Raw genomic sequence first — 22,516 nt, forward strand, 5'->3', positions numbered from 1 at the left:
TATTATATGTAATAATTACGACATAAATTTTAAAATAAATTTTGAAATATGAACATCATATTCACTAAAATGTTCTTTTTTAATTCTGCAATCAGAAATGTAATTAAATATCCTATCACAAATAGGATGATGATTTAAAAATGAAAAATAAAAACTCAAAATATGAACATGCTTACTAAAATATTTTTTTCTTCTTTTGAATTCTGTGATAAGAAATTAAATAAAATATGCAGTTACATATTTTAATAAGAATGAAATTTTTACATCTAATTTGAGATGATTACAGCCTATTGTGTTAGCTTGGATACAATTAACTTGAATTGTTTTATTTTATAACTAAAGTGTTATAGCAACTAGAGAAAATTTTGCATATTTTTTATACCATGAAAATACTAAACAATTATATTTAAATAAAATCTATTGCCATTAATGGTGAAGTCAATATATTTGAAACAAATGATTAATAAAATTGTATTTTTTTTTACCATGTTAGAGAAAAAAAAAATAACAATTAACACTAGGGATTTTAATTAGAATATCTCTTAAGATAAAAATTCATGATCAATTAATTTAAATTCATTCCTTACAGATAACAATTTTAAACTTTTACATTTTCAACACCATAATGCAAATTTATCAATGAAATACAAGCTAGTGCACCATAAATAAAATATAGTTATCATTGAAAAAATAAAAAAGTAAAATCCACAAAGAATCACTGTAAAAAATAACAAGCAAAAGGAGAGAACAAATAAAGTCTTTGAATGAAAGGTCACGTAGGCAGCATTAGACAGCAACCTAACATCTGAGCAAATGTGAGGTACAAACCTGATCCGACTATGTGCAAATGCCACATGAATAAGTTAAAAACTTGCCCAATAGTAAGATAAAGTGTGGTCCATATTATGTTTTCCTAAAAATCCATAATATTTGAAGTTGTCAGGTAAATGATTCAATTAAATGACTAGTACTTTTGTATTTTAAATTAAATTATTGTTAGACCTTGTACTCCGGGAATTTCTTCTTCCCTTTTCTCTTTGCTCCTGAGGGAGGTTGTGAGCCGGAAGTGGAGGAGCTAGAAGAAGGCGGAGCAGTTAGTGGCAATGGAGCACGCTCAGTTCCTGTTGACGGAGGGAAGTATCCTTTGTCATCAAATAGCACATCATACACTTCATCAGAAGGTGGGCTAGGTACATATTCACAAACGTCCCTTTTTAACACTTTGTCCTGCATCTGCTTGGTGTTGAGATTTCGCTCATAAGCATAATCTGGCTTGTAAGAAGCCATTGGCAAGGCCTCTTCACTTGCACTTCTCACAAACTGGTGGGATGAAAAGTCTCCGTCCTCACCCTCTTCTTCACTGCCTTCCTCATCAAACTCTTCCTCCTCCTCTTCTGCTTCAGCTGGAGGAGCTCGGCCAAAGTGGCTGGAGACATCGCCTGCTGATGGCCTCTGCTGTTTGCGGCCCAAATAAAACTGAAGCCCAGGCTCTAGCTGACTCTCTGTACCACTTGCACTATCCGTCCTGTCCACCCTGTAATGGCGATCAGCCTCCGGTTCACTAAGACGAAGATCAGAACCTGCAGGAGAGACATGAAGTGGCTGGTGTTCTAGCTGCCGAAGCAAGTCCTCCAAGTTCCGTATCCGTATTGGCCCACACGGTGGAACCATGTCCTCTGCTTCTTCGCTGCTCGTGTTCCCCAAATGTTCCGAGCTGCTCTTGATGATACTGTAATCACCTACAGTATCGGGAAAAGTCTTTTTAGCATCCTGTGGACTTCCCTGGCTATCGGCTGGACGATGGGAAGACACAGTGTGGAGTGCTTCAAGTATTTCTTCATGGTAACCATTCAAGCTCTTTAAAGTTCGTTCAACTTCGGTCAAAGCATCACTGTTTCGATCGCCATGGCTGCCTGCCTGGCTCATTAAGTCCTGGTTATCTGACTGGGATGCTTCATCACTCCATTTGCCTTTATCCGATCGAATTGCACGTTTTAGTATTCCCTTTTCTGGAACCTTAGAGAGATTGTTGGGTGACAGTTCTATAAAAGCAGAGGTTTCATCAAGTAGTTCTTCACCATCTGAGCAAGAAGTGTCTTTCAGTTGCAAAACTTGCTGTCTTTTTAATTCCTGAAGCTTATCTTCCCTAAATAGAAAAAAGTACATTGATTAAAAAATCTTAAATAAAAAACATTATATTAAGATGTGATGTGTAGATTACCAAGTTTAGGGTTGTATGGTGGATGCTCCAAATTTCCCAAATGAATTTTTGCAGGAATTTTATAAAACAAGGTTCCTCAATGGTCAAAAGTTTCATTCTGATAACAACCTTAAATGGATTGAAGGCATTCTACAAGACCAGGTTGTACAGCATTGGGACAAATGCCTTAATATGAAAGGTAGTTATGTTGAATACTGTTATTCATATTGTTATTCAAGTAATAAATTGGTCATACTTTCACCTTCGTTCCTATTGTTATTGCACTGAAATTTTTACTATTATTTGCAAAATTATATGTATTATTTGTCGACACCTCTTTGTATTTTAGCATATCAGGTCAGTATTACTACTTTAAAATTCTATATCATTGCACTGTATTATTGTCCCAATCTTGTTCTCAGATGAATTTTCAATGAAATTTTCTATGGTAGAAAGAGAAATAAATGCCAATTTAAGACAAGCAATAAATTTATCTTCCAGTTATCAGTGAGAAGGGATTGTGACCAAAATGGTTTGGACTCTCAAGAGGATGAAAGGCACAAACAGATATGCAAAGAAAAGCAGTATTTCTCTCACATAACTGTAAATTGGCGGGAGTGGTTTCCTTAAAACTTTCTTGTACACTATCTGATAAAGATTTTATCACCTCCACTCTCCCATTAAATTAATAAACTTGGATAATATTATGAGTGTTCTGATCTTTTTTAGTGTTCCACACATGAGCATTTTCCATCATATATAGTGAGAAAAGGAAGTACAATTTGAATGACTTTCTTCCCCCCTTTGATGAATTGAAATTAAATTTGACAGAGAATTACAACTATCAAAATAAGATCAAATGCCAAATTTTATTTATTTAAGAAGTTATATTTTTGGTTAACATATTTATATGTATGAGAATGCTTAGACCAACAGATAGGCGAAGTTTTCACGTATTTAATTCAAAATTTTTTGAAAATCTACACATTAATGTTAAAACTGCATATCCAAGTTGTTGTGTTTCCAATTTTGTGTATGGAAAAGTGCAGACAGACACATGGTCAATTTCTTGACGACTTTGGTTTGGAATTTGATATGAATTTATACTTTAGATGCTAAATTAGTGTAAATTTTTTTATTCACATAGCTGTTTACATTTTATATTACTATGTTCCCTTGTATTTAGCCAGCAAGTTCAAAATTTGATAAGAAAAATCTACAAATTTGGAATAAAGACCATACATTTAATTTCATCTATCTAGCTTAAAACAGTTTTAAGATATCAATTCACAGATATATATAATTCCAAAAATAAGACTTTTGAATTCAGGGAGACCCTGAAAAATGGGGACTTTTTGACAATAATATATATGTATAAACAGAACATTCTATGTATCACAGATAAAGTTCTCAGGAAATTATTCTTTAGTGGTTTTTATCACTTTTATGCTTAAAAAAAATGCTTTAATATTTATATAAAATAGTAATTATAAATGTTTAGTACATTTTATTTAATTCTGTATTCATTTCTTCTTTAATAAATCATATTCAAGTGAATATTCTTAGAAAATTCTTTAATCTTGGAATGAGTCCTAAAATTAATTCAAAAGAAGTTAGCTGAATGATTCTTTTAAACTTACCTTACCCATCCCCATACAAAATGTCCATTTAATTCAGCAAAAAAAGTGGAAATTTATAACCAGGTTTTGAGTAAAGAAATTATGATTAAATGAACCTTTTAATTTTATACGAGTATTTTTTCAACTCTTAATAAATAAATTTTTTGTGGTGCTGTTTGTTTTAGATTTGAGAATTCACTACCATCATTTTTGAAAATAATAACATATGATGAAGGTTTATCAAAAAAATACCGACTACTAAAATGTATTTAATTTTTATTCAACTAAACGAAAATAATTTTTGAAGCCTTCACTAATGTATTTTTCCAAATTCCTTTTTTTAAATAATATTCTTTATATTGCTATTTTAAAACTTTTATACTAATAGATAAAATTCATAAAACTATAAAATTATCAAATTATAATTCGATATAAAAAAAATAAGGAAAAAAATTTCATGATCCTTTACAAAAGTAAAACATACATTGCAAAGCAATTTACTATTTGAATATTTAGAATAAATAAATAAAAGATTACCTGTAGGAAGGCATGCTTCCGAAAGTAATAATACGGTTGACATTTTCTTGCGAAGAACTTTCATCGGGCTTGATGGAACCCTGCGTGGCAGAAAACTTGCGGCTTGTGTGTTTTTTCAGGTGGGTTGCATCCGGCTTGGGCATAGCACTCTGTCTTCTGACAAAAGGAATGTTGAAATCACCATGCCAAACAAACATGTATACAATATGAAATCAAAAATATTTATGAAAACAGGCAATAAAACTGGCTATTATTCCTAACTATTAGAAAACATGGTTATATTTAAAGCTATTTTTATCCATATATTTCATATATTTAGAATAAATTGGAATTTCAGTTAAATTAGTTAAGTATATATTTATAAAATTTAAAATCATTTTAATTTAAGTGGGAGCTAACCTTTACCAATGCAAACAGGGGACACATTATATTTTCTGATAAACATTCTTTGTGACGGAGTTTTTCTTGATAATATGAGAAATTTTATCAAAGTATTTCTTATGTTAGTAATTATTTTATATATATTTACCAAAGAAAAATCTGCATATACTTTTCCTTTACTGTACTATTTTTAAATTTTTTCCAAACTCTAGAAACAGTTGAAAGACTTATTTTAAATTCAATTGAATCCTATTCATAATATTTCAGCTTTTGATCTTCCTCCAGTTGTAGTAACCTTTGCGATATGCTATTGCACATACTGCTAATTAATGGTTTTGATTTGGCATTTCTTCTTAGCAACACAATAAAAATTTCCTTGGAATCTATTTTCTTATAATAACTGATATTATTTTATATAAAATATGATACTATATTTATTGCAGTAAAAACTTTTGACTAAATAGAAGAAAGAATATATGCCAACTAAAATCTGTTATTTAGTTACAAAGTATGATACTATATTTATTGCTTTAAAATCTTTTAACTTGACAAAAAAAAAAAAAAAAAAAGCCAACCAAAATATGTAATTTTTTGAGAACTATCATAATTCCATTATTAGGCTACAAAGTTATTTGTCTGCTTAAAAAATTTTCAATGTTATATTTTGGATAAAGAAAATATTTGAAACATTAGAAATAAAATTAAAATTTTATTCCAAATCTTTCCATAGAGACAAAATCATTTCTATCAAAACAAAGGGGAATATGCATGCGAGCTAATACTGTAAAGGAGAAATAGTTTGACCTAGAACTGCCAGATTTGGGATAAATATATTTAGGATGTTGGGAATTTACAGCTTTAGCGCCTGTCGCAATCTGATGAAAAGACAGTTAAACGAACATGAACATCAAGATTTAATTGAAATTAAACACAATTACTATTCTTGCCAAACTAAAAAAAAAAAAAAAAAAAAAAAAAAAACTTTTCAATCATAGGATTAATTTTCAATTATATTGACAAATTAATCACTTTCATTGATAAGCAGATACAGATTTCTTTCTTTTTTTTTTGTAGATAAATGATTTTTAAGGGTTATTTATGTACCAAGTTCTTCATACTCAGTAACACATTCTAACACAGAATGAGGTTAAAATAAAAGAAGGAAATAAATGTTCTCTATTTTTTTTATTAGATCTTCCATTCAATACTGAATTTTAAAAAATAAACAGGCTGCACATTTACATTGAAAATTTCTTACATCATATAAACATGCGTTTTGTGGAGTCAATAAAGAAAACCATTTCATTATTACTTTGTTACCCACCTTTAACAAAATCCTAATTATAAATTTAGAAAAATAATGTACATCAGAAAAGTTTGAAATTTAGTTTTATTGAACAAAATACAGCAAAGATTATACTTGCAATGGTAATTAGACAGCATTAATTCTTAAAATAGTTCTTTGTAATTATATGTTTGGTATACTAAAATTTTGATTGTGTTCGCTTAATGAATTGATGGTATTTCAAAACTATTTTTGATACTAATATAGTTGAGCACTTGGCTCACTGTCTTTACAAAAATTTAAAATTTTACAAAAGAAAAGAAAAAAAAAGGAACACAAAATACAACAGAAATTACCTGTAGCAGGTGGCTAATAAAGCAAAGAAAATAAACACTCCACCAACAACACACACAAGAACTATAACGAGAGATGGGGTGCTGAGGACGTCTTTCTTGCCAACTATGCACAAAGAACACTAGTATTAATTCTAGACAATTAAAACCATACTTAAACATAAAAAAAAATATTCAAATTAAAGTTATCTCTGAAAGTTACTTATTTCCAGGTTTGAAGGGACTGTAAAACCAGAGGAGTAGCAGTTACATATATAAATGAAATTTTAGCATTTTTAAAAAAAATCTTAATTGTACTGTTTGAAGAAATTATTTTTTTCAATTGTTAGCCTAATGCCTTTTTCAGAATTCTGATGGAAAAGTTGAAAGGTAGAAGAATTGGCATTCATTTATCATATTATGAATTAAAAATTTTTCTTTAAAATTTTCATTATTTATCAGAACAGGTTTGATGATTTATTTTACTTTTTAATTACTATGAATTTAATCACCAAATAGCTAAAGAAATGTCAATCTGATAAAAGCATGGGTGATAAAAGAATATCGATACAATGAAGGCTTATTTCAATATCTACTGGAAGATCTTGAAGCATTTTTATGTGACTTCTGATAAGATTTTAAAACACACTGATGGAAAATTAACATATTAATAACCTGTAAACACACCATAATACAATTAAATGGATAGTAACTAAACTATAATATCTAAGCCATTTGAAAAATTAAAAAGATATGAATGTATGAGGCAAATTCAGTAAATTTAGTTTTGGTACACAATCTTTTAACCTCTATTCTAATGGCTTAATCTGATCATTTTAATAATGTATCAGGCAATCTAAGGATAATTCATGTCTAGGCATAAAATGAATTTTTGCATCTAATCCTTATCAATGCACTAACATCAATAAAAGGTGCCTCACGGATGATATTATTTTTTTTTTTTTCTTATTATAATTCACTATTAAAAAATTATATAAATTAATGTTTTGTTTTCATGATCTTCTTTAAAAATGGCACCTGGGATGTATTACCTCCCATTTATGACATCACTGACATAAGGGCTATTTTGGGATTAAATTGATAATCTTGAGATAAATATACAAGTAGATGAGGACATTTAAGCCAAACTTCCCAAATTTCACATTGTAACAATGTTTTTATGATAACAAGGGCGTTTAATTGCAAACTTTTTAAAATACACTTTGATTTGCTTCTAATAGCTTACATCAGCATCTATAAGACTGTTGATTGACATTCAGAGGCTATTAAACAGTATTACACCCTTCCTCTTACAGAATACAATACATCTCACTTTATTGTAATAAGAATATACGTATATCTAGTCACATTTTTTCTAATAATTAAAAAAATATAGTTTGGTGACTGAATTAATGCATCAGTCATTTAAAAAAAATAAAGATAAAAGATATTCAAGTTATAAATAGAATAATTGAATTTTAAAAAAAGCAAGAACTTCACAATATATATAAAATGCTAAGATACATGGCAATAGAGAGAGAGAGAGATTAGTTTCTCTTTTGCCAATAGCAAAGATTTAGAGTTAAACTCAGTTTATATGGCTTAGTTCTGTGGTAACAGAATAACTGGCTGTTTATATATATATATATATAATTGAATAAATACAGAAGCTAGTTCTTGGGAAGATTATTAGTTTAGTTTTGAAAACACTCTCTCTCTCTCTGCGTGTGTATATATATATATATATATATATATATATATATATATATATATATATACACACACACACACAGAGAGAGAGAGAGAGAGAGAGTTTTCTAAACTAATTATCTTCCCAAGAACTAGCTTCTGTATTTATTCAATGCAAAATAACATTTCCTTGCAAAAAAAAAAAAAAAAAAAAAAAAAAAAAGTAGCATTCACAATGTATTTTTTTTTTTTAATTTATGGAAGAGAGAACATTGTGTAATAAAAAATTTGGTAAAAATTATTCTAAAACAGATCTATTAAAAATAAAGCAGATGAATTAAGCAAGCTTGAAAACATTTTGAACATCAGAGCAAATTAATCAATAAAAAGAAAATTATATTTGTTCACAAAAATGAAATAATTATTAGGAAACATAGTTCTAAGAATATGACTAAGGACTTTTTAACAATCTGAACATATATTCTTTAACTTTATATTTAAAAATGTACATAAGAAAAAATGTCTTCTGTAGAAAAATTTTAGATATAAATGATGTTGAAACTTATTAATACATTTTATATTTGTGAACATTATGTATTTTATTATAAAAAAATTTCTAATTAATCTGTGTTCTAAAAATAACTTCCTAATTATTAGAACTCCAAGATCTGAGGTTATTATTTTTTTCACATAAATAAAATACGATATTGGCAGATTCTTTTCTAAAACTACATAAATTTATTTATTATAAGAAAATTTTATCAGGTCTCTCTTTCTTTTCTACTTTTTGTCATCCTATCCAGTTGGTGCCCTCATTATAGTTTTTTTTTAAAAGAAATATTAATAGATAAAAACTGAATTATTTTCTTAAAATTAAAAGAATGAAAAGCATTAAAAGCAAAAATAAGCCATTGAAAAAATTCTTTGTTGACAGATTAATACATATTAAAAAAAAACACTTACTGTTATAAAACAAATATTTTAAAATATAAACATAAAGAAGAAAGGTACCCTCATATGGTATATTTGATTTCATGGTATTATTCCTCCAAGCTTCCAAGGGTGAACGGGAATCCAAAGGTGGCTTCTTGGTAGGAACTGTACTAGTTTCCCCAGATTTCTCTAAAGTTCCATCCTGTTTGCTAGTGTGATCTACAGTATTCAGCCCAGGATCTACAGGTTGACTACAATCAGCTGATGTCCATTTCTCATCACAGTGGCAGGTGTTTATGTTAGAACAAACCTAAGGAGTCAATTGAAAATGTCAGAATTATATTTGAATAAGAGACCAACCTCATTTAAAGACCCAATATAAGCTAACTAGCTAATTGTTTTTAGTGGAATGTTCTTTTATCAGTTAATATGATCATGTAGCTATTTTGATTTCCTTATATTTTACATTTAGATCTTTCAAATTTTCAGACAACATTAGTAATAACCTAAATTAAAATTACTTTTTTATATAATTACAAAAGATAATTAATTTTTATAAATTTCTAAATAATGAATATACCGAAAAAGCATCTTTGAAATAAGTAAAAAACATTTTTTTTTATGGTCAGTCATGTGTATAAATATTATAAAGTCAGGAAGGAAAATATTGCAGCCAATCAATATAGTATTAAAAAATAAAATGTAAATAAAACAAATAAATATTAAACTATGAAATTAACATTTAATAAACATAATTACCTTATAAGTTTCAGAATGAACTAACATTCAATTATGCAATTTACAAAGTTATGTTTTTTTTTTTTAAAGAAACGAAATTTCTCTTTTTTTTAAAAAGAAAAAAAAAAGAAGATGTCAAGTATAAAGAATAGAGCACAATTTCACCATTGCATTCATTTTTAAACTACAATTTTTGAAACGCCTTTATTTTTCGAAATATTATTTGTAACTTATTAAGATTAAAGATTGCATTTAACTGATATTTACAAACTATGTTTAACTATGCAAACTATGTTAAACACAGGCTGATTAAAATAAATGTAGAATAATGAAAATAGCAAAATGATTATACCAATTGATTGAACATGATTACATAAATTGAAAAACAGAAACTGAATTTAAGGTTATGAGGAAACCTCCAGATGGCAATAGTTTGTCCCAAACTTTTAGTGTGTAAAAATGTTGCAAAATAAATAAATTTTTAAAATTTATAATTAATCAAATTTTTTTTTATAAAATATTATTTGGCAGCAGTTTATATATCAAAATTAAAAAAGATTTTAAGCATTTTTTTATTGTAATTTATCAAATTTGTTATTAATGGCTCTAAGTAAATAGACTTTTTACATAAAATACTGTTATATTATTTTTATCTAGTAAATTAATCAAAAGTTTAACAATTACATAGACAGGGATACAGGCAATTACACAGACAAGATTATTCAAGCAAATGCATCAATTAAAAACTGGCTATAAATTTCTTAAAAACAATAGGAAGGGAAAAAAAATGCAACACAGAAGAAAACTTATGTATTAAATGGCCTATGTGACTTCTAATTATCATGCAGGCAGTATCCATAATCTATTCATATAAGACAGGGTAAAGTATGCTCACAGCCACTGATGTGTATTTGACATTTACATATGCATGTGCCTAAATCTTTGAAGATTACTTGTGTTTTTATTTCATTAAGGAGAGTCAACATTTAAACACAAATTTAAATCAGTCATAAATAAAATTATAAAGAGAGAATGTCTCATATAGCAACATAATGGGAAACAATATGAATGATGCCTATGGATAAGGAAAACTACATATGGCAATTTTTATAAACTCAAACAAAATTTTATGCTTTATTTTGGAATGTATTAAATTTTTTAATACTTACTAGAAAATTATAGACTTTTGTAATCAATGCAATTATTTTAAATAAGCCTGTATTTGTAATAGAACTTATAGAAAAAAAGCATTAGTTTTTCTATAGCATTCAACAAGAAATTGCAGAATTATATCAAATAAAAAAAATATATGTAATATTAATCATATTTAGATATTGTCAACTATTATGCTATATATGATAAACAATTTTTCATTGATCACTTTATCCAAAATTATCAAAATTTAGTAATCATTTTAATAATGTCATAGTTATCCTATTGAAACTGATATTCACTAATAAAAATTAACGAATAACAACATTTTAAATACTTACACCATGTCCTGAACAAGGCAGGGCAACATTGTTTGTTGGACATGATCCAGGCTCAACAAATAGATCAACATTAACACAGGTTTGATTTACACAAATCTAAATTTAAAAAAAAAAATCATTCATTAATAACAGTTATAATATTGGTAAATTAACAAAAAGACATGCATTTAATTATTTGTAATAACTAAAATGATACTTTATTATTATAAATAAATCCTTTGATTGTAATTAATGTGATTAATATAATTTACCTTCTCCTCAGCACATTTTGTCCCATCCATCACTAAGCCCAAGTCAGGGATTTCTGCAGTGATCGTGCCAGAAGTCACTCTAATTTGGGGGGAAAAAATCAAAAGAAGTTGAATAATTTCTTTACTGAGAATAAAGAAATATTATATAAACAGAGTTAAATAATAGCAGAAACAATTTTTCCTCTCTAATACCAAAAGTACATTCAAGCATAGTTAAGAGGGAGGGGGGAGAGAGATTGTGATTAAATATGACAAAAATTACTCAAACTTCAGTCTGTTAGCTCATTTTTGAAACATAAAGCATTTCATAATGTCATACAGAAACAGGAATTAAGAATATTTTCAGTATGCAGCTAAAAATGACAAGCCAAAAGAAAAATAAGCAAACTCATTAAACCCGATAGTACTAAAAGGATTTAAATCATACAGATATCTTTGTAATATGCTAATTTTTTTCTGATGGTATTGAAAAGATCACATAGAGCATAGCTTTTACAGCAAGTAGTACATGTCAGCTAAAAAAAGAAAATAAAAATTTTTACTTATTATTTACTTTTATTAATTAAAAAAGTTTCTTCCTCTGCCTAGTACCAAAACTCATTTAATGATGCAAATATAGAGTTGAAAAAAAAAAAAAAAAACTGAATGTAAAATAATTAGGTGTTAATAAATGCTTGTTATTTTAAATGCTATTTCTGTGATAGAAAAAATCATGGATAATATATAATACATATTGCATGTATATACACATATTTTTTTAATATTTTTTTTGTACTAAAGAAAACTTTTAAAACCACATTAGCTCATTTATCTTATCTCTTTGACTGATCACTTTTAGCATGTAACACAATATTTTTTTAATTGCAGCTAACACAGTTAAGGCGAAAATAAGAATAATTTGAAAATGGCTAAATTTAAACAAAAACATGATGAGCATGCAGGAAAAGATGAGAGATGCAATTACAAGTATTAAAGTCATGTTACAGCACATTAATGATATACAAAATGCAGTAAAAAACAAATGCAAGCTTGTAATTAGAGGATAATTGCAGAATGAAAATATAAAGATCAATAATGATTTATAAATGTAAAATATATATGAAAGGTTAGGTTATTAAAAAGAAACCTCATCTAAACTCACTTGCACTCATATTCTTGACCACCAATTGACACAATTGTTCTTGTATACTGCTTATCATTCCCTGCTATCATGGGCGTTCTGGAACCGCGTTGGCACTGAAGAGAGCCACACTTGATATTTCTAAAAGTAAAAAAGACATAAATTATACTATAATTTATGAAACTTTACACAAATGAAGATAAAAATATTTTTCGAATAAAATATATTGAAATGCAAGATATTATCAGAGATAGTATTATATAAGTGTAGATTGAAATTAGAGAAGAGAAAGCAGTTGCTTTGGATCATATGCAACTCAGCTTTAAATCAGGATTTCATGAAAAGAAAACCTACATAATAATTATTTCAGTTAGACATTACATTATGAATTAAACAAAGGCTAAAAGATGATTTAAAAATGGTTGATTTTTTTCTGAAAGTATGTACTGAATTAACGTGCTATGGACAATATGGTTATTATTCCATTAAAAACACAAACATTTATTACAAAATCAAAAACTTCTCTAATTTAAAATTAAAATTGTTCAAATTATAATACTGTAATATTATAATAATAGTTATTAGTATTATTTTTATCTATAAAATAATTTTTGATTCCCCTTTTAATTACTATCAAATAAAAAAAATTACAAAATATCCCCCCCCTCCTTATGAAGGGATTATAGGTAGTAAAGATTTAATTTTGCTGTTTTCCAATTATACTCTATAAATCAATTTCTATTGCATTTTATTTCAAACAAACAAACAAAAAGGCAAATGATAAAAGATGCAACTTCATTGTTTTTAAAAAGATAATATATTTTGATATATTTAAAATAATTTTGAAAACATTGAACACACTCATCACACAAAAGAGAGAGAGAGGGAAATAATAAAGAATAAGAATTTAAACAAAAAAAAAGTTTATTTTCAAGGAACAACAATATATAGATATTGTGACCACTAGTGACCTTATTTTTCTACAGCTAAGTCTACAAAAAAGCTGTAAATGTTTTGTGAAAATTTATCACCAATTATTAAAGGGAAATAAAAACTCTATTAAATTCAATAACTTCATGAAAAAAGAATAAATTTGAGCAATCAAAAAAAGGAATGTATAAGAAAGCAAACATGATTTTCCTCACTCAGAGAAAAAAAATTATTCAACTAACTAAGCTCTGAATGCTGATAGACCAATAGATAGACTCTAATAGACCAATCTTTTTATTTTATTATTATTATTATTATTTTGTACATCAAAGAGCCTATTGAAGAAGGTTTGAAGAATCGAAGAATTTGGTAAAAATTTAAACAATGATAAATCTGCCAAATGGCCTTATTACCCCTAGATACAGTATAAATATGTTTTAGTATTAAAAAAAACCCTTCTATACTATTAAATGATAACACTACTTGCAAATTATAATTTCTTTAAAATTATCTGTAAAATGCAGTTTATTTTGTATCATAATAGACATAGAAGAACATATGATCTATTCCTTTAAATGTTTAAAAAAGTTCTAAGAGAATCAAATTTTTAGTTATAGCTAATAAGCAGAACATTTTACAGTAAATTTCACATGAAATTATTTTAAGCTACAATGACTAAAAATAAAAACCTTGGTATGGACATGTAATGGAAAGTATTGTGGATAGTAAAAGCCGTTTGAGAATTTATATTTCCTTTATAATTTGATGATATCATATTTTTGCAATAGCAGATTTACCAAGAACTTTCTAGAAGAAGATATTTTCGTCATTTTTCTTCTACAAGCCTTCCATTACATGTCATGTAAATGATGGTCCTTATAAATATGATATTAAATTATAGTTTGAAAGTTAAAATTGTCAAGATAAAAGGATGGTTTGAAATGGAAAATAAATGGGAATGAAACAGGCAAAAAATTATAAATGCAGTTACAGATAAAACAATAAAATCATACATACTCTTCTGTACATTTAATAAAGCCACCTTGATTATCAGCACCACAATGACCATTAAGACTTCCCTGGGTATTAAACTGTTGAAAACACTCGAACTCAGATTGCATAGCTCCTATAATATAAAAATAATGACTTTTAATACTTACAAATATATTTAAATGCAGTCATGAAAAATAACAACTAAAATACAATACAGAATGGCAGCATTCTAAATCAGTAATTAAAATGTATTATTTCTTCAAACAGAGAAGATTCAAAAAGGAAACCTCAGTCTGTATCTGTATTTTATAATACATAAACATTCCTGTTTAATAACTAAGAGGGCAAATTATTAAACTTCAAACATTTTTTACTTTCAAATAAATTAATTTAAAACCGAGAGAAAAGCTGAAAAATAACAGCCACTAAATTTAATTTTTTAAAGTGACATCTGATTTTAAAACTCTTTGTCTTTTTAGCGTCTTTCAAGTACTTCTTTCTAGTGTTTTTCAAGTGCAAAATTTCTAATAACTGCAACAGCAACAATTATTTCCAAATACACTTAAACTGCATTTCTATAGTAAAGTATATATATTTTTAAATGATGTATAACAACTCATTATTTTTAGGAAATTTATTTTGTACATAACACTGAAACATTTCTTCACAGTATAAGCAAGAAAAGACATCCCATGATCATAATTCAAATTTGTGATTTTCATAATATTGATAGTTAATAATCACAGTTCACACTATGCCATCAACAGCATTGATGTCTTGTGAAAACTATCAAATATAGTGATAACTAAAATTATCTAAACCAGTCCTACTCGCGCTAAAAAAAAATAAAATTAATTACATGGCACATTGATTATTAATATTGTACCATTAATAAAGTGCTTTGGCTTCCATTTTCACCAATAATAAATAAAAGTCCTCCGTAATCTGTTTTACATTTTAGAAGCTTATCCGAACAGCTCTGATATAGATCCCTTTTGATGACATTTTGTTCAACCGACTTTTTTTTTAGCCAATCTAAACATCACACCGTTTACATTCAACCTGATAAATGGAACCTTTCATTTTGAAAATTAAATGAAAAAAGTCACTAATACGAAATATCGCCTACAGTGATCTATGTTAAAGCTGTAATGATTTATCTAGTAATGAAAATTTATTTTCATCATATAATATTTATTTTTGAATAATATATTTTCTATTTCTATAACAGTTAATAAATATATAGACAAAAACAATTAAGATTTCATTTTATAAAATTTAGAGGAAAACTAAGAATATTCATAAAAAAGTTACATACCAAATCCCCATAAATATTCACATTGATCATCAGGTGTTGGACAGCCGCCATGGAAACAATAGCCTGCTCCATTCTTACATGGGGCGCCATTCTTCTTAAATAGATCTGCAGGACACTATAAAAATAATAAAAATCATTATTGCGTTAAACAAATAAAATATCACATTTTTATTAAATTAAATATTGAAATTCCTTAAAAGTGATAAAAATGAAGATAATAATAATAATAATAATTAAGACAAAGAAAAATTAATTTAAATAATTAAAAAAATTCTTTTCTTTTACTGACTACGTGAATTTCCAATCAAACTTAGAGTCACAAAGATTTAATTTTATATTGTTTAAAATAAATTTAAATCTTTCATTTATACATTATATGAATCTGTTTAATAATTTCAAATAAATTTTTTGCTATTACTTTGTTGCACTGCAAGCAAATGAATTTTGATGAAATTAAAAATTTTTATTTATTATTTTTAGAATACCAGCCTGAATATGTTCTAAAAGATTATGCTACATGCAAAGAAATATGTTACATTTTATAATAAGAAAATATTTTATAACATTAAGTAAAGTACAAAAGTCTTTTAATTAAAAAATAAATTTTTAACAATGAATTAAGATAAATTTAACACACAAAAAAATTTCATGCAATTTCAGAAAAACTGCAATACATATATTTTTTAAATACTGGTTGGTTAACTAATGCAATTAATGAATTTTTTTAAATTTTCCTGATCTGATGTATTTCATATTTAAAATATTTTAAAATAAATATTTTTATTATAAATTATTAATATTACATGCTAGTTTTAAATAAAATTCAATAAATAACCATAATTAATTAAATGAACAGATTTTTTTAAAAAATATTGTAATCAGTTTAATGCATTAAAAAAATTACAATTTACCTAAAAAATATTACTCATACCAACTTAAAAAAAAAAAAAAAGATTAATACATATTTTGGAATTCGACATTGTTGGGAATAAGTAAGAATTTTCTAAAATTTATAATGAAGTATAATTAATTAAATAAAAATAAAAGTATATGATATGCTATAAAAAAGAGTTATTATTAATTTTATAGGAAAAGCATTTATATTTTATAATCTATTGCTTTGAACTTATAATTCATATATCTCAATTATAATTGAACTATTATTTTTGTAAAAACACATTAGCTCAGAACATTATATATATATATATGACATTACCGATTAATGTTCCAGATTTATGATAACTTGTTATATAGAAATATATATTATGCATTAATGCAGTTGTTCCTGCAACTATTTTTAGTATTTCCTCACACAATTTGTAAAGTAAATTTATGTTTAATAATGCATCAGTATCCATTCAGGAATGAATGGTAGTATTTATTTCAATATATTCAGTAACTAAAGCTTCACATAAATTATGCAAAAGATTATGTAATTAATTGAAACTATCATAACAAAAGAAAATGATATAAAAATAAATTTTAGAAAGAAAGCAGGAAAATGAATTACTTGTCCATCTTGACCATCACAGAACTCAGGTATATCACATTCTGTTGCAGCTGGACGGCACTGATGTCCAGAACGGCGGAGCTAAATGAAAGAAATTTTTCTCATGCAATTTAAAAACACTAAATATTTAAATTTAAAAGTATAGAAAATATACTTCGATAAATTATTATTAACTATATATTCTCCAGTTTATTAGATACCAAAACAAAAGAGAAACTTTTATTACCTAACTTGTGTTTAATATAAGAAACATAGCAGCTATTGCACACATACACATACAAAAAAAAAAAAAAGCTTTACACAAATACCATTGAAATAAAAACTGAATTGCACTGAATATAACCACAATCATAAATGTTAAAATTCTAGAAAATATCAGTTGACATAAAATTAAAATGACAATAAAAATATTTTTTCTCAGTCCAATGAATTATGGTATGTATATACAATTTCAAATGCACCTAAAAGTGGTACATTTTACTCATATCTTATGTTAGTTAAAAGCGAAAGCTTTGTTAACTGAAAATCTAAATGATAAGAATGCTTTGTGAGATAGCAAATTTTCATTAAATACTGTACTCTAAATTCAATGTTTGAACTTAATATTTAAATTATAAACAAGCATCACTTGAATATTAAAAATGTAAAAGTTTTGATTAGTTTTTTTTTTATCGACATAAGAAGAAATTTTTCATGGATAGACCAATGTTCGTTTTTCTCTGTAATTGAATAAATAAAAATTCAATTAAGACATTAACTTTTAAGACAATTACTGATTAATGGTTGAAAAGTCAATTTTATTCAATCCAATTAAGTTTTTACAAAATGATTCATAATCAACCTCTTAGACAAATAATAATAATAATAATAAATAAATAAATAAATAAATTCTCATAGTTGGCAGAAAAAAAATTATTGTAAGATAATTTTTTCATATTTTTACAAGAAGCAAAAAGAAATATAAACAAATAAATTTTTTTAAAAATAGATTGAAGCTTCTAATTTAAAACTTCGTTACATTACAAAAATTTAGACTTTATTAATCTATCTTATTTCGAATATTTATTTTTGAACTATATAGTAGTGTAGTGCTGCATGCACTCACACACAAATGTATTTAATATTGTTACATGTAAAATGTAAAACTAAAGCAATGAAAAGTATAGTTGTCAAATATATTTAAAAATATGTTTAAATTAGAAGAGGGGGAAAATCACACAGAAATAGAATTGATGTAACTGAAAAGTTTATTCCTTGAAATTTAAAAAATAGTTATTGTGAGGTAATATGCTTTAAAATTACGAAAATATATTAAATTTTGTATTAATTTTTAAATAAAAATAAATTTTTTTAAAAAAAGAAGCATCTTAGAATGTATGTGAAACACAAGAACTAACCATACCCAACTTAATTATGTTCAATGGTTTGCTCTATAAAGCATTTTGTAGGATCTTTACACTATGCATGTTGCAATCTGTTATATACCAGATGATAAAAAATAATAAAATAAAAACAGAATGGTTTACTTTGCAATCTTCACAGCATGGTCCCACGGAGCATTCTGCTTCCACTCTTAGCTTACAAGTTATAGGATCACAGCATGGGTCAGACTGCATACATTCCTGGAAATAGTTATCAATATACATTATTTAATGAATACTTATGATTAAAAAGTTGCAACTAGAAACAAAAACAAAAAAATTCATTAAAGCATCAGTTCTAAAACTGGAGAAACCACTGCATCTCTCTCTCTTTCTCTCTCACACACACACACATAAAAAAAAACTGAGCTGAGGATTATTGCATTGAAGCCAAGCAAATATGGTAAAGAAATGCAAACATTTTAAAGAGTTGTTATTACTTTTTATTATTTAAAAAATATAGATTAATTTTAATTAATACAACTGAAGCTAAAAAATGCACTTGACATTCAGGATGAACTATGAAATATACAGGGGAAGGGGCATTAAATAACTCTTCCTTTTATGGGATTGTGTAATGCATAAAGAGATAAATTCAGCAACAACAAAAAAGTGTTAAATGTTGCAAATAACAAAGATTATTTTGGTACTGTTGCCAAGTACATATTATGAAATTCCACAATTTAAGTAGATAATGCACTTTGCACAATCTAGACATATACCTATACATCGAATTAGCCCCACTCATTCAGATAACATTTCTATGATTGATTGTTGATTAGTTCTTTACAAGTCTCCTACTATCTGAAGGAGCTTTATTCATTAGACTGTTTTTAAAATCTGCAGCAGCGTTACATTCTCAGAATGTAATGCCGATTTTATAGAAGTCCTTTTTACTTATATAAAAGGACAATGTTTGCCATACACTTTAGTACGATTAAAAATATAAGGAAATTTGTCCATTTAGAATAAGAATTGATAGACCTTAACCGGTTTACTCCGACAACACTAAGGAACATGGATTAATTTGACGGACTGGACTGCCATGACAGCAACATTGTTGGGAACTACAGTTGAATCCTAAGCATCAATAGGAGGTAGCCAATCCCCATCATCATCTGTACCCATCAGGATGCTACGACCCAATAACCATACTGGTAACTTCTCGTCTTAATTTCTGAGGTGCCCTCCTCCCCCTTGGGAGTTTAGAATTGGTAGAGAATAAAAAACATTAATAGATAATGCAATCTTATAGAATGCCATATATATGATACCACATTTTGTAGATCAGAAGAGCAACACATTGAAAATGTTGCATACGGTCAAGGGGACTGTTGATTAATAATTTTTTTTTGAAATTATATAACATTCATTTTTATATAACAATTTTTTATAGCTTAAATATTTATGAAATTTTGCATAATACATTTTCTATGCATTCACTGTATTTATTGATCAGTTTTTAGTTCCAACAAAAGTATTCTCACATTGGCAACTTTTTTTTTTAACATGGACCTCATATCCCCATACCTTCCACAGCCAGCATATAAAATATGGATTCATTCGACAATAAGTTTTAGATGCAGATGCCTTCGAAAAGGGAAAATTATCTTATGAAAACATCAATTTCCAATCCAAATATCTAATGCAAATGAACCTATATTAATTTTTTTGTAACTAAATTTCAATCACAATTCATTTTTTGTAATGAATATTATCTACATTTAAATCAAAAGAAAAGTTTCATAATTAAAATATACTTACATCAATGCTACCACAATCACACTCTTCACCTTTTTCAACGACATTATTACCACAAGTACGAAAATCTTCAAGCTGTTAATAAAAAAAAAAAGTATGTTTATTAAAAAAAATTTGAATAATACAAAAATTTAAGAAATTAATTATCTAATTTCTTAAATAATGAATTAATAAAGTATTTATTTAAATAGAGTTCAAACATTTCTTTAGTCTGTTGAAATTAAAAAGTCATAAAAATTCCAAATAGATATTAATGGTAAATTTTTTTAATTGATAAGAACTAACCATTGCAAGTGATATATTACTTGATATTTCAGTTACACAACATATTGTCAGTTTTATAAACCATTTACACAATGTACAACAAAGATAAATATTTCAGCAAATCAAACAATTTTTTTTTATGATTGAGCAGCACTAAAACATGAAAAATAACACAGACATTTTTAAAAATATTTGTAAATCTTACAACAGAACATCTCACAGCTTGGAAAACAGTGTTTTAAGATATTGGAACTCAATTTTTAGGACAAAATGAATGAAGTCAAAAATAAATGAATGGCCAGTCTCTAAAAAGAGTCCGAGTTCGGCTCCATAATTAAAGTTGTTGTTCAGGTTCAAATAAGCTTTATCTATTGAGGTACTGTCCAAGTCCAGATAAATTTTTTGAACCAATAAAATAAAAAGATTTAGTAGATTTTTTTTAAATATATGAAGCTTGGTGTCCTTCTTAGGCCAATGTATCAAATGAGCAAAATTGAGAACTACATAGGAACCCACAACTTTAAAAGGTCCTCAAACCTTGAGTTTTTTTTTTTTTTTTGCAGTATTAGAATTATCTAATTTTGTATTTTTATTTAATATACAAGGATCATATCCTTGAATAAATTCAAATTAATATTGAATTTAAATCCTAGGCCATTATTATTAAGAACTTTTCCATGTTTCCAAAGTTGTTTGCAAATCAGCGCTTTTTAAATTTGCATTTATTTATTATTTCAGATGGCTTGTTGACTTCAACAAGTCAACAGTTGTTGTAAACTTTTTATTTAAACATTCAAAATGTGCTTTCTTTTACCACTATGTTTACAAAAATTAAATTAAAATACTTTATATATGAGATAGTGAAGTTAGCTTTTTGGAAGATAACCACAATTAATTTTTTGTTATTTGTATAATTAAAATCTGCTAACATAGAGATTAAATTAAAGTGGATAAAAAATATATGGTTTTTCAAGTTTGTATGGAAGGAAAGTGTTTGTTTAACAGAAACGAGATTAAAATGCATTGCTTAAATACCACTACATAAATTAATCAGTTCCAAATCCCAATTCCCATTTGGGGATGAAAAAGAAAAAAAAAAGAAAAAAAAGGGGGTGGGGTGGGGGGAGGGGAAGAAAAGAATGAGATTGTTTGCTTATGAGTAAGTTTTTCATGACTCAACTTTGAATACGAGTAGGAAAACAAAACAAGAAAATGTAAATTTCATAATGACAAAGAAAAAAATATCTATTGTATTGTAAATTTATCGCACCACCTATTTATAAAATTTTAGTGAGATATTGCAAATCAAGATCATGTTCTAAATTAATTTTGCTTCTTAGAATTGAAAAAATCTTACCACGAACTTATTGATTTGATTTTATGACCTTGAAATAAAACTTTGTAACTCCAATTGAGGCTAGGCCCATAGTTTAAGAAATCCTGATTTAGATAAATATCTCAATAGTCAAAAGCACATATTTATAAAGGCAATTCCAATTCAATTGATGAACACAAAGCAAACACTGGAAATGATATTAAATATAAGTGTCTATATAATATGGAAAATTATTTCATATCAGGAAAAATGAATTTGTATATGCACTGGAGAAAAGGGACTCATGTTTTAAATATGTAATGCAATAATGCTCAAAGTTTTATCTTTTTTTTTCTAGGACTAATGCTGCAGTTTCAATAACTTTGCAACAAATAATATTTTTTTAACAACTTTTAAAATAAATAG

At 26.7% G+C, this 22,516-nt stretch overlaps 1 protein-coding gene across 3 annotated transcripts in view; it reads right to left on the minus strand.

Moving 5' to 3' along the window:
* Nucleotides 1–438: 438 nt before the first annotated feature.
* The window catches only part of LOC129988884 (disintegrin and metalloproteinase domain-containing protein 19-like), a 248,398-nt gene continuing 226,320 nt past the window's right edge, over nucleotides 439–22,516 (minus strand). For 2 of the 3 annotated variants that reach the window (XM_056097166.1, XM_056097164.1), the window contains 12 exons: nucleotides 20,515–20,586; nucleotides 18,856–18,951; nucleotides 17,330–17,410; nucleotides 15,820–15,934; nucleotides 14,526–14,634; nucleotides 12,600–12,719; nucleotides 11,459–11,537; nucleotides 11,208–11,303; nucleotides 9,055–9,286; nucleotides 6,379–6,481; nucleotides 4,357–4,512; nucleotides 439–2,146 (listed from right to left, as the gene is read on the minus strand). In XM_056097166.1, the coding sequence (XP_055953141.1) occupies nucleotides 997–2,146; nucleotides 4,357–4,512; nucleotides 6,379–6,481; nucleotides 9,055–9,286; nucleotides 11,208–11,303; nucleotides 11,459–11,537; nucleotides 12,600–12,719; nucleotides 14,526–14,634; nucleotides 15,820–15,934; nucleotides 17,330–17,410; nucleotides 18,856–18,951; nucleotides 20,515–20,586 (2,409 nt within the window). In that variant the 3' untranslated portion in view covers nucleotides 439–996. The remainder of the gene's footprint in view (nucleotides 2,147–4,356; nucleotides 4,513–6,378; nucleotides 6,482–9,054; nucleotides 9,287–11,207; nucleotides 11,304–11,458; nucleotides 11,538–12,599; nucleotides 12,720–14,525; nucleotides 14,635–15,819; nucleotides 15,935–17,329; nucleotides 17,411–18,855; nucleotides 18,952–20,514; nucleotides 20,587–22,516) is intronic. The other variant, XM_056097165.1, reaches the window with a different exon arrangement.

Source organism: Argiope bruennichi, chromosome 10 (assembly GCF_947563725.1).
Source record: "Argiope bruennichi chromosome 10, qqArgBrue1.1, whole genome shotgun sequence".
Taxonomy (NCBI): domain Eukaryota; kingdom Metazoa; phylum Arthropoda; class Arachnida; order Araneae; family Araneidae; genus Argiope; species Argiope bruennichi.